Source organism: Amia ocellicauda, chromosome 6 (assembly GCF_036373705.1).
Source record: "Amia ocellicauda isolate fAmiCal2 chromosome 6, fAmiCal2.hap1, whole genome shotgun sequence".
NCBI classification, from domain to species: domain Eukaryota; kingdom Metazoa; phylum Chordata; class Actinopteri; order Amiiformes; family Amiidae; genus Amia; species Amia ocellicauda.
Window position 1 is genome coordinate 40,760,932 of NC_089855.1, and position 13,204 is coordinate 40,774,135.

At 40.9% G+C, this 13,204-nt stretch overlaps 1 protein-coding gene across 1 annotated transcript; it reads left to right on the forward strand.

Annotated features, from left to right (window-relative positions):
• Window positions 1-269: 269 nt before the first annotated feature.
• Window positions 270-8,111, forward strand: mfng (MFNG O-fucosylpeptide 3-beta-N-acetylglucosaminyltransferase). Its single transcript, XM_066707164.1, has 8 exons — window positions 270-1,720; window positions 3,028-3,073; window positions 4,079-4,181; window positions 4,285-4,438; window positions 6,378-6,463; window positions 6,663-6,828; window positions 7,157-7,242; window positions 7,514-8,111. The coding sequence occupies exons 1-8, from the start codon at window positions 1,283-1,285 to the stop codon at window positions 7,578-7,580; spliced, it is 1,146 nt and encodes a 381-aa protein (XP_066563261.1). The 5' UTR covers window positions 270-1,282; the 3' UTR covers window positions 7,581-8,111.
• Window positions 8,112-13,204: the final 5,093 nt, after the last annotated feature.

Sequence of the window (13,204 nt, forward strand, 5' to 3'; positions counted from 1 at the left end):
CTCTCTCTCTCTCTCTTTCTCTCAAATTAAAACGGTGCTTTACTGGCATGACCAACAGGAGCAGTGTTGCCAAACCAGAATTACACATAGGTTTATATACTTCAAATTAATAGTGAAATAAATTTAAATTGTACCCCAAAAAACTATTTCTCTCTCTCACACACACACCCTCACATCTCAGTGACTGTCATCCTGTGTGTCCCTGTTTCTGCAGCACCTTTGTACGTCTGCACATCTGCGTGCTTCCTAGTGTCGAGAGTCGCGGAAGGCAGTGTGTGTGTGTGTGTGTGTGTGAGAGAGAGAGACTGTGTGACATCCTGCGCCGCCGCGTCGCGCATGTATAGCGCAGCAAAGCAGAGACGCAGGCGACTATATCGCCACAATGATGACCGGAGACTAACGGGACTTAAACGCATTTTTTTAAACGATCGTTTACACCTGTATCGCTTCCAGACGGACGGATTTCTAGTCACCAAGTAAGTCGAGACACTGACGTCTGTTACAGGACTGTATTCATATAATTCCGCTTTCTTTGAAATAAAAAGTAGGAAGCGATACTCTACTCGATTCGTATCTAAATTCAGTTTGTTTGAAAAGTCTATAACACTGCGACTACTACTACTACTATTAATAATAATGATGTTGAAGATAACGAAAGTCGTTTTTGTTATTTGGCAGGTTTAACTGTAACTTTATGACCGTGATAGTTGTTGTATTAAATGTTATTAATATAGCCAGATAGCCAAGTCCAGATTGAATCCTGGTTGTTAATATACAGGTCTTGGTTTGTCCGTATAATAGGTTTAAATAAAATCAAATTAATAAACGAGAATAATAAAACAGGCTAAAATGATTTTAACGCACAGTTCCCCATCCGCCCATACTCTACACGCATATGCACGGCTCATAACGCCTTATCAAGATATAGGTAACTAAAACGGTAAAGTCGTGACAGTAGGAGTTAAAGTAATAACTTTAGTAGTAACCATTATGTGGTATGTTATACAAACCATACATGCATACATAACCGACTTAATTACTTAATTACATCAATAGTAGAAATAACCGTCTTACACCTGTCGCAAAAGGCTTTTCCACATAAACGTTTTAAAAAAAAAGCTAATAAATACATATCATATTTGGATTTAAATAAAAGTCTGGTACCATATATACTGGGCAGGTTCAGAAGCAGTTCTAGTCGGATTGTGGTTACGCAGTAGTGACATTAGCGCTACACGCAGCCGGTACAGTGATACACCCTGTGGGGTTATTCGTGTTTCTTATGATGTTCCTGAGGAGGGTTTTAGTGGCTCTGTGCGGAGCTACTGTAACTTTCTTCCTCGTCGTGCTGGTGGACCTCCAGCTGCGGATTCAGACCCGAGAGAAGTCGGGTGCGATCGGGGCTGCTGGGCGCGGGGTCTGGAGCGATTCCCGCACCCACCCTGGCCCGCCGCCAGGCCCCTCTAGCCCGCAGTACAGTTGGGGGCAGCCACAGGGGCGGGGGAACGCGCTCAGCTCGGCTCTGAACAGGAGCTTGGCTGCCTTGGAGCAGGAGATTAAGTACAGGAGAGATCGGTTGTCCGGGCTGAGAGGCAGAGTGACCCCCCGCCCACCGCTCCAGCTGTCCGACATCTTCATCGCCGTCAAGACAACCGGGCGGTTTCACAGCTCACGCCTAGCGTTGCTATTGGAAACTTGGATCTCTAGAACCAAGGACCACGTAAGTCTGGCTTTTCTGGGATGTAATCTACCAACACAAGCAACAACACAGTACAGTACAGTATGGTGTTGTATAGTCAGAGTGTGGGCCTCAATCCCACAGACATACAGAACACCTCTGGGATCAACTGGAAGATGGGGGATGTCATGAGAACTGCACTGTACTGTACAGTAGGAATGTCACAGCCTTCCTATGATTGCAGTACAGTACAGTACGGTAAAGTAGACTGGGTGGGCCTGTACGACAATATACTATAATATAATTTACTGTACTACACTGTGCTATGATATACTACACTACCCTGTAAACCATACTACACTATCATACACTATACACTACACTACACTGTGGTGTATCATACATACTCACTCACACAAACACACACATACCCACGCAGACACACACACAAACCCACACTCACTCACAATTGAACATTGCCTCATTCCTTCCTGTTTTGACTGAGCTCTTGTAAAGCCCCGTTGCCACTTCCCCTCTGCACTTTCTCTCTGAGCCACAGTCTGTAGTCCTAGTCCCAGACAGCTTCTCTATTCCTTCATCCCATTATTTATTTTTACAATAATCATAATAAATACACAGTTAAAGCAGATAAAAGCAAGTTGTGTTATTATGAAGTTATAGATTAGCAACAGAAGACAGTATATCTGTGTATACAGAGTGCTCTACAGATGTTATAGTAGTTGTATATCTCAATCACTTTCACACACTATGGCACACTCACTCCTTCTCTCCCCTACACACTCCCTCCCTCCCTCAGTGTCTGTACATGTTAGCAGTGCTCAGTGTACAGGGGGACATAGGCATCGAGAGTGGCTCTGAACATAGAACGGAAACTGAACTGAAACAGGAAGTCTGGGGCTCTGCCCTGAGCACAATACACACTCAGTCACTGGCACACACAGAGATACACACACACACACACATACACATACCCCCCCACACACACACATATACACACACACGAAGTTATACTCACACACACACATATAGACACTCTTACACACATACACATACACCTACACACATAGAGACACACACACTCACACACATACAATCACCCAAGGAAGCACAGACACACACAGACACACAAAGAGACACACAGACAGATGTTGCACTGTACTGTATTATACTATACTATGCCTTAAACATGCCTCCCCTTTCCCTCACTACAAAACTGCATCAGTGTTGCATAGTAAAGTTACACAATAGTACACTATACTATACTATACTATACTATACTATAATGTGAGAGTGACTGGTCTGATGCATCTGTGCCATTGTCTCCTCAGACCTACATCTTCACTGACCGAGAGGACAAGGACCTGGCTCTGAAAGGTATCTCCACTCAAAAACACTCACAATTTTATAATGAACTTATTGAAGGAACTCACTGGCACCCCCTCAGGCAGGTGGCTATATACTAGGCCGCTAGAGTGTGTCCTTTGCTCAGTAGGACGGACAGTTTTTCTGGCTCAGTCATTTGTGTGACACGCAGGAAGGACCTGCAGATTTAATCAAAGTGTGTTTTCCCTGGTTATTAAGTATTCTGTGCAGTGCATGAGAACTCTTGACCTCTGCTGTCTCACAGTGACCAAAGCGTCTGTCCTCCCTGGGCAGCCACTGTCTCACGTCACACCCCAGAGTGAAACATTTAACTTTGTTGCTCATTATTATATTTTTATTTATGAGGCTGTGTAGGGTGTAAATATGATCAATTTTGCTGTGTTTTGGGAGTAGGCCAGTCTGACTCTGAATCAAGACACTGTGCTCAATAAGGAAGGCCTGTATCCGGGTATTCAGTATCTTCACTTTGATAAATTAAGGGTATAAGTCTTTGTTTTCAAGTGTCAGGGAAACAGCTGGAATGGAGTCAATAAACTGAACAATTTAAGCACTGCTTCCTGCTGCTCAGGGCTGTTGTTTTTGAGCATTTAAGTTCTAATGCTATCAGGGCCACAGGTGTTTTGAATTTATCTGTGAGCTCCTGCTGAGTAATTGGTCTGTCAACTGGGTTTTGATTATTTTAAATTGCAGATTCAAGATTGTGTAGGTTTCAGTTGTTAATTGTTTGTTCAGATTTCCAATCATCAGATGGAATCTCCTTATAAATATTTTTGAAGTAAGTTGTCTAAACATCCCTGGTTTGTATTGCTAATTCTTGCTGCTGTGCTTAAATTGTTCCACTTTTCCCAGAACTGACTTTGGTTGAGGGATTCTTCAATGTCTTCCAGTGTTTTCTGGGGGTGTGTTTGTTTTTCTACCTCAAAGTGTGTTTGTAAAAGTCTCTCTCTCTCTCTCTCTCTCTCTCTCTCTCTCTCTCTCTCTCTCTCTCTCTCTTAGACTATAAAGTGATGGTCACTAACTGCTCCTCTGAGTACAGCCATCAGGCCCTGTCCTGCAAAATGTCTGCAGAGTATGATGTGTTCATGGCTTCCTCCAAAGAGTGAGTCCCCCTATGCCCCTCTCTCTCGCTATCTCTTTTCCTTTCTCTCCAGCCCTCTCTCTCTCTCTAACGGGATCAGCATTATGGGTGTTTTGGGTCACAGGTGGTTCTGCCACGTGGACGATGACAACTACCTGAACCCCTGCGCTCTGCTGCGGGTACTGTCCGCCTTCCCCCCCCACAGCGACATCTACATCGGCAAGCCCAGCCTAGACCATCCAATCAGGGCCTTCGAGCAGCTGCCTGACAACAGCACGGTCAGTACTCAGCATGCACTGTTCCAGCCCCTTGCTGTGCAGCACTGTACACGTACAGCGCCTGAAGAGACAGACAGACAGGCAGGCAGAGACACACACACACATAAATACACATGATGAGAGACAAATATGCACACACACACATAGACACTCACACACATAGATGCACTTAGACACACACACTCAACATACAGCACACATACACAGAATGACACTGCAGACAAAATCCATCAACAGCTTAGCTGCACACCAATGCACATTCTCTTAGCCTATGGTCTTAATTATTTGTTGCCTGCTAATGTTAATTAAATGTAGTGGGGGAGAGACAGACAGACAGAGAGAGAGAAAGATACAGAGAAACAGAGATACTCCTGTAGAGCGATCACGTGATACTAATGTTCATAGTATTTAATTCAGAAAATATAATTCAGAATGGCAGGAGCTTTAGTCACAAAGACTGCTCAACTGGTTAGTGTTCTTGACAAGGGGTTCGAATGCATGTGTGGCGACACCAAGAGAACGGTACAGGCCTGACTGCTTGAGCCCTACAGTGAGGGGGTCCAGAGGCTCTGTTATGCTGTGGGGGGCATTTTCCTGGCATGGTTTGGGTCCACTTGTCCCCTTAGAGGGATGGGTCACTGCAAATCATTTAAGTTATTCTGTGTGATAACCTAATCCAGTGGTGGAACATTTCTATCCTGATGGGAGTAGTTTCTTTCAGGATTGTCACCCTGGCATCCACAGGGCACGAGGGGTCACTGAATGGTTTGATGAGTATGAAAATAATGTGAATCATATGCTTTGGCATTCGCAGTCACCAGATCTCAACCCATTTGAACTCCTATGGGAAATTTTGGACTGACTTGTTAGACAGCACTCTCCACCACCATCATCAAAACCCCAAATGAGGGAATATCTTTTGGAAGAATGGTATTCTATTCCTCCAAGTAGAGTTCCAGAGACTAGTAGAATCTATGCCAAGGTGCATTGAAGCTGTTCTGGCGGCTTGTGGTGGCTCAACCCCTTACTGAGACACTTTATATTGTTTTTTCTTTTATTTTGTCGCCCGTCTGTATGTGTGTGTACATATGAAACTCTTTGACATTTATTGCTAATGCTTTGGCAAAAATTACTCTGGTCATGCCAATAAAGCTATTTGAATTTGAGAGAGAGAGAGCACTAGAGGAGTATTTACATACAATTCTGTGTGAATTAAATACAGAAATATATAAAAAGTAGAAAACACACTGAAAATGTATAAGGTACAGAGTCAAAAAAATAGAACTCACACACTTAATAAAACAAAAAAAAACATTTATTGTAACAAACAATAGGAGCTTTAGATTACAATAAATATTGTTTTTGAGTTTTATTAAGTGTGTGAGTTCTTATTGTTTGACTTACGGAAATGCAGAGCCAGCCTGCAGACTCCCACTTCACACAATACTGACTCCTATACTGTACTGTACGATACAGTCTGATACGATACAATACGATTCGATACTGTGCCATACCATACTATACTATACTATACTATACTACAGTCCACACAGAGCTGGCTCCAGTCTGGGGTGTCACAGTATATAGTACTACCAGTGCTGTAAAACCAGTCGAGTAGACTGACAGCACAGTTAAGTTTATAGTACAGAATGGAACAGCAACAGTAGCCAGCACACTTACCAATGACATCTATCAGGAGAGTACATTAATATTCCCTCAGAGCAGTGTTAAAGTACTGTGGTGACCAGTCAGTCAGTCACTCTGTGTTGTCGTATTAAACCCCTCCCCTCCCCTCCCCTCCCCTCCCCTCAGGCTCTTGGTGCAGTGTTAAAGTACTGTAGACTCTTGTCAGGCAATCAATTAGAGTGTCTGTAGTAACTCCCTCTGCCTCTCTCTCTCTCTCTATCCCTCGCTCTCCCCACCCTCCTTTCTCTCTCAGAGGGAGGTGCGGTTCTGGTTTGCTACAGGGGGAGCTGGGTTCTGTCTGAGCCGCAAACTGGCAGAGAAGATGGCACCCTGGGCAAGGTGAGTCTGTGTGTGAGTGTGAGTGACTGTCTTTATCTGAGACTCGGTGGAAGTGTCTGTGTGAGCGTGCCAGTCTGCGTCAGCTGTACAGTTGCAGTGTTTTTCTGTCTCTGTGTAGTCATGCAGATGCAGCCTCTCTGTCTGGCCCTGTCTCTCCATGCTGTAAGTGCAATGTAAATCTTTGCCCCCCATCTCCCAGCGGCCCACAGTTTGAGCAGTCCTCTGCAGTGATCCGGCTGCCTGACGACTGCACTGTGGGCTTCATCGTGGAGCAGCGCCTGGGTGTGCCCCTACTGCACAGCCCCCTGTTCCACTCGCACCTGGAGAACCTGCAGCTCATCTCCCCCCAGCAGTTGCCCCAGCAGGTCAGCACCTGGCCACTACACACTGCAGTACTGTACAATACTACACTGAGGAATAGTGCATACACTGTTGTACTATTTAATATCTCACTGAGGAATTCTGCACACGCTAGAGTACTGTACAATACCGCACTGCAGAATACTGCACACACTGCAGTATTGTACAACACTGTACTCAGGAATACTGCACACACTGCTGTAAACACTGTATAATACTTCACACACTGTATACACTGTATTAATGCACTGTGCAAACCTGCACACACTGTATAATACTGCACACACTGTACCCCGTACACACTGCGATGTCTGTGACTGTGTCTGTGTGCAGGTGACCTTGAGCTACGGGCTGTTTGAGAAGGAAATGAACAGTGTGGAGATTAGAGGAGCCTTCTCCCCTGACACTGACCCCTCCAGGTACCATACTGCTACTCACACATGTACACTCAAACACTTCCTCACTCACTCACACAGCAAGGTAGAGAAAGGGCAATAGAGGGCAGGACAAAAAAGGGAGGGAGAGAGGGAGGGAGAAGCAGGAGGTGCGAAAGAGGGAAGACATAGAAGATGACAGATGAAGGAAAAGGCGTGGGAGAGAAATTAGTGACAATGCGACATCAGGAGATTAACCTATAAATATAATAAGTTATAATAACTTTTATTATTGTGATCATTATTATTGTTGCAGGTTCAAGAGTGTCCATTGTCTACTGTACCCGGACACTCACTGGTGCCCCCGGCCATTTCCCATGTGACCTTTCACCTTCGTTGCTCCGGAAAAAAGGGAAAACCGAGCAAACTGAAAGGGAAGAAAAGAAACACTGCTTATTGCTCTCAGATGGACAGATGCTTCTGCAGAAAATTGCACTAAATGACAACAAGAACTGGGACCAGCCTCTTTATCCCTCTCTCTCCATCCCTCCCTCCTTCCATTCCTCTGCCAGTAATGAACTGAACTTGCAGAGGGGCTGGGCTGGACAGAGGCCGGTGTCTTTTACACAAATTGAGGACAGACTGAATACATTTCTGTTTGTAGAACAATGAAGTCTGTGATCCTGCAGCAGTGCAGTCTGTACTGTGTCGGTCCAGGACCAGGGCTGGAGACCCTGCTGTACTGTACTCTTAAATTTATTTTGTATATTTTTGTACTTGCTTAAATATTTTCACATCTGCTGTGCAGCTGTCATTCATCATGTTTTTAATATTTAAGTTAATTATGGGAGGTGGGGTGTGAAAACAATAAAAGCATCTTGTATCAAAACAAAATAATGAAACTGTTGTTTATATATAGATAGATTTAATGAGTGGCAGCACCAAAAAAAAAAAAAAAAAAAAACCTCTTTCAGGGTGCCTTGTCCTGGGGACAAAATTTACACGAAGAGCTCCGCTGTTGAATGTGAAAGCAATAAGACCGCATCTGCCAATTCAATGAAAGTTAATTATCACAAAGATCATATAGATATATATTGAACAAAAAGTGTGCTTACACAACCAAGGAATTTCTGCACAAATGGTCAGAAAGCATCTCAGGGATCTCCTCTGACTCGTCATCCTCTCCAGGGTCTTGACCTGCCTGCAGCCAATTGCAGCTCCCTCAAAACTTTAAATCTTTAATCAATTAAAATAAATTAACTGCCTAATCTAATTTCCTTACATGAACTGTAACTCAGTAACTTTGAAATTGTTGCATTTATATTTTTTCAGTATAATATTATTTATTTCGTTAACTATTCCCCATCTCTCTCTCTCCCTTCCACCCTCTCTCCTCTTCGTAGACCAGGGATGGCAAACCTTTTTTTGGATGGAGTGCTCAGTCTGGTTTGTATACTTTGCGGAGTGCCAAAGGGTGCCAATGATCAATTAAGGATAAAAAAAAAAAAAAAATACACAGGGGCAAACAGCAATTTGTTTAATCATATGTATTGTTTTTTGTTGTAATTAAGTTATTAAGCAAACATGCCAACAAAACAAACCGCAATACAGAAAAATTTAAGAACTATGGACAGATAGAACCATTCCACCCACCCGCCACCTGCATCCACTGCCAACCTCTCCCACCTTGAACCCACCCCTTATCCCTCTGTAGTCTGGAGAGCAAGTGCAGCTCCAGTCTGCTAAAGGAGTCTACTGCAGAGTATGAAGCGAGGCACATATTCTTCCCAAAAAAATATTATAAATATGCAGGTTCCATTTTTGCTCACAGATTGTCAATTTACAAATAAAAAAAAATAGCACTTCACTAGCTAGATCATTTTTGGAATATGTCTCTTTTTATTTTGGCCAATGATCGAGAATCTTTAATCCTTAAATTAAATCAATCTTAAAATTGTATATAGTGGAACACCATGCTAAAGCACGTCACAACATTAAAGGAATAAAGAGTAAGTACATCATACAACGAATACATCATTTAAATGTTGCAGTATTGCTACAGTGCAGTAAAATGCATTAATCACATTTCATCACACATTGCGTTTGAGGATTATAATGCTAAAGTACATTTGAAACACGCCATTAAAATCACAATGTACCCCCAAAACAAAGTCCAACAGAAGTAGTCCCATTGCAAGAAGTTTATTCATTTGGCTGCATTACGAACCCTATCATTTTGTTTTGTTTGCACTTGCACTCATCATTACCAATGCACCTTAGTTTGTTTCAACATAGATTTACTTAATATCAACTGATTTTACGTTTAGTAAAATAAACTGGTATCCATGGGTCGGATATCGGCAGACAGGACAGTAAGGACAAGGCGAAGACATGGTCGTAGTCACAGGCGAGGGTCGGGGGATCAGGCAAACAAAGCAATGCGGAAAGTCCAAAGTCGTAGTCGGTAGGTCAGCCAAGGGTTCACACAAGGCTCGGGGACACAAGTAGCATGAACTGACAAAACTTCGCCCAACCTAAGCCTAGTGAGGGGTTTATAAGGGGAACTGAAAACCAGGTTTGGGAGGTGCAGGGCGAATGTGAGCACAGGGTGAGTGAACAAGTGCACAAGGGTTTCCGGAATGTTAATAGAATGATTGGAGCTGTGAGAAGTGACTGAAAATGACAGGGTAATGGCGACATCTAGCGGGGATGGAGTGTAAGGGCTAGATGGTAGCCGTGACAACTGTAATATATTGTGCTTGCTGTTACCCTAAGAGCAAGTAATAGATAAACCATTCAAATGGTTTCCGAAAAGCCAGGGATGGTGGTTTTTATTTTAGTTGTCTCTTTTTCGACAACAATGGCAGAATATGCTTTGGTTGAATTACAACAAGGAGAAGACAGGGGACGCGTCTCCACATTTAGCACAACTGACCCGAACGATTGGAAGAAAACTTCTTGAGTGGCCGGAACAGGGAAGAAAAAAAGCCAGACTGATTAATAAAGTCTCAGGTGAGTAAATAATATAATTTCCTTAGCGATATGATTTCTAAAAATGTAGTAGTAATATTCAGTATGCTAGTACTGTATGCTTCAAGTAGTAATTCGTTTTAATAAGACATATGAATTAGATGAAGTAATGGCGAGCTGCCTAATTTTGTCAACTTTCTTATTAGCTAATCTAGTATAATATTAATTGCAGGTGAAGAAATGGTCCTAAGGCACCCGAGAAGAACATGAATGGCATTGAAGCTGCGTCAATATGAACAGAATCGCAAAGAAAACGTCTCTGAGGATCCAGAAACGAATCAAAGAACGAAGGTACGAGTTACGACAAGATATTCAGTTGGTGTATTGTATTGCTTTGGTAACTTTTACATACTGTATTGTATATAATCTTAACTAAAACAATGTGTTAACTGTGTCTACAATAAGAGTGATATGTTTTACAGTTAATATATGTATAAACTTAACATTCCCTTAAATTAAAGAATATATGTAGAGTGATAGAATATAATGATATAGGAGCATTAAAACACCTTTTACAAGTTTGCCTTTTAGAAGTATATCAGCTAATTATACATATTTCTATAATTACAGAAAGTGAAGAATAAAGCAGAAAAAAGCAGCAGCAATGAAATCAGCAGAGTCAATAATTGACAACGGATCAGACATCTGATGCGAGTGTTAAATCTGGACATGCCTTTAAGTTTCAGACATTAAGTTCTGATTCTATGGATATGGTAAGTATTTTAAAATGTTTCTGTACATTTGTTTTTTTTTCCTTCATTACAGATTTGACCAAAACAGGGTGCATTCACAGGGAACATTATTGATATTATTAAGTTAAAACTTGATTGTATAATTACTATTCTTATTGTTTATTGTGTGTGCTCTTATTTTGTTGTGTATTTTGTGATTACTGTAAGTTCTCCTGGTTAAATAGTGAACAAAAATTATATTTAAGATTGCCTACCCTAGCCATATAGAGCTTTGTCTCCATAATTTAGATATACAAACTGTATATTCAAGTGCAATTGAAGGTAAATATTTTGTTATTGTATTTCTCAGGTCGAGATTGTTACAGAAAGCAAAGTCTATGTTTTCAAAAATGCATGGGCAACTACCAAATCTCAGAGATCCTACACATGTTTTTCCTGAATCTGAAAACAAAGTACAGAAGGGAGCTGAAAAGACAGACTTTGGATAAGCAGAAAGTTGAGGTTTTGTGCTGCTACCCAGACATTGTTCCCTGGAACTAAGGTCAGAAATTGGAAGAACACTGAATGAGAAATGAATGACTAGTGATACAAGTCTATTTGTAAATGACACTCCTCAAATGTAACTGGCAAATAGTGTTTCCTCACATTTAAAATGAGACCCTTTTCAATGAATATTTATATCTGTAATACAAGTCCTTTCAAGAAATTGTATTTACAGTTGTGGACTTTTTTTTTTATAGAACTGTTCAAAGAACAATAAATGATCTGCATACAAATCTCTGTAAGCTGTGTAGAAGACTTTTATTACATGCTTTTCAGAGTTGTTTCTTTGCACTGGTTGGTTTTTATTGTAACTTTAAAATGAGGCAGTATATATATTGTTATATATTTAGCAGTATACTTAATGTATATTTATATTATAAGTGGACATATATTTATGCATATTTGTATATATGTAGTAGTATAAAATATATATATGTGTAAATATGTAAAGATATAATAAACATATAAGTTTACATATATTTCTGAATATACCATAATATACGTAATATTATATTTAAGATATATTATACAATATATTTCAAAATATATAACAATATAAGTTTAAATATGTCTTATATAGTATATTTTACCATATACTTAAGTATAAAATTAAATATACTAAAGCGGCAATAATTGATATATAAAAGTTTTGAAATATTTTGAACATATATTAAATATATTTCAGAATAATATATTTTAAATATTTTATTTTCGTAAAGGATATTAATATGCATTGTGTGGCACTTATGTTTTAAGACAAAAGTACGAATGTGCACAAATGTACTGTACAAATCAAGGGCATCATTTGTTTATTTTTGAGAATTTAGCTTTCTTTTGCCAACTTTATTAAGTTTTTAAATTGTCGGAGTGTAAAATATGAATGATTGTGGCCATTATTATCCATTGATACAGGAGATAACGGTAAACAAAATGCTTGTCCCCCGCGTGTTCAACAAACCCGTCCATTGTAGACCACAATGAATCACAACAGGACAGACTTACAGCTGGTATCTTGCTCCTGCTCCCAGAGTGCCGCACCGCAGCATAAACAGTCATCATAACATTACATCTCCTTCGTGAAGTGCAGAATTTCAGAGTTCTGCACGAATCTGCGCAGCTCCACCAATGGGAGCGGAGGATTCTGCAGTTCTGCAGTTCTGCGCATAACTGTGAAAATCTGCGGACAAGAACCCGACCTGAAACATGAATATTCGGAATTCGGACTGGTTTTCTAAAGTGCCAATCAGTTTAGACAATTGAGTGGTGGGCTTGCAAAAACAACAACAACAACAACAACAACAACAACAACAAAATACGCAGACAGTCGCTCAATTGGCGTGCCAAGCTATACGGCTATGAGTGCCACTCTGGGAACGCGTGCCACAGGTTGGCCCTTCCCTGTCCTAGACTATAGTGTTGCCTCCATACTCCATGCTATATATTCATCTCAAATCCACAATAAAAATCAATTCAGATCAATCCAAAATATTAAGAACACAATATTTCAGAGTTCAGTATTAGTATTGCATTTCTATTGGTCATTTGACTTATTCTGTACCAGTGCACGTATAATATAGTAAAATGTATATGTAGTAGGTTGTAGTGTAGCGGTTATGTGAAACATTAATACCACTATACTATACTTTAGTTCACACAGCGCACGTGTATTTGGATATGAGTGTCTTCAGTGATGCTCGTAGTCTCAGTGCTAATCAGTACAGCTGCTTCAGTTCAGACACAAT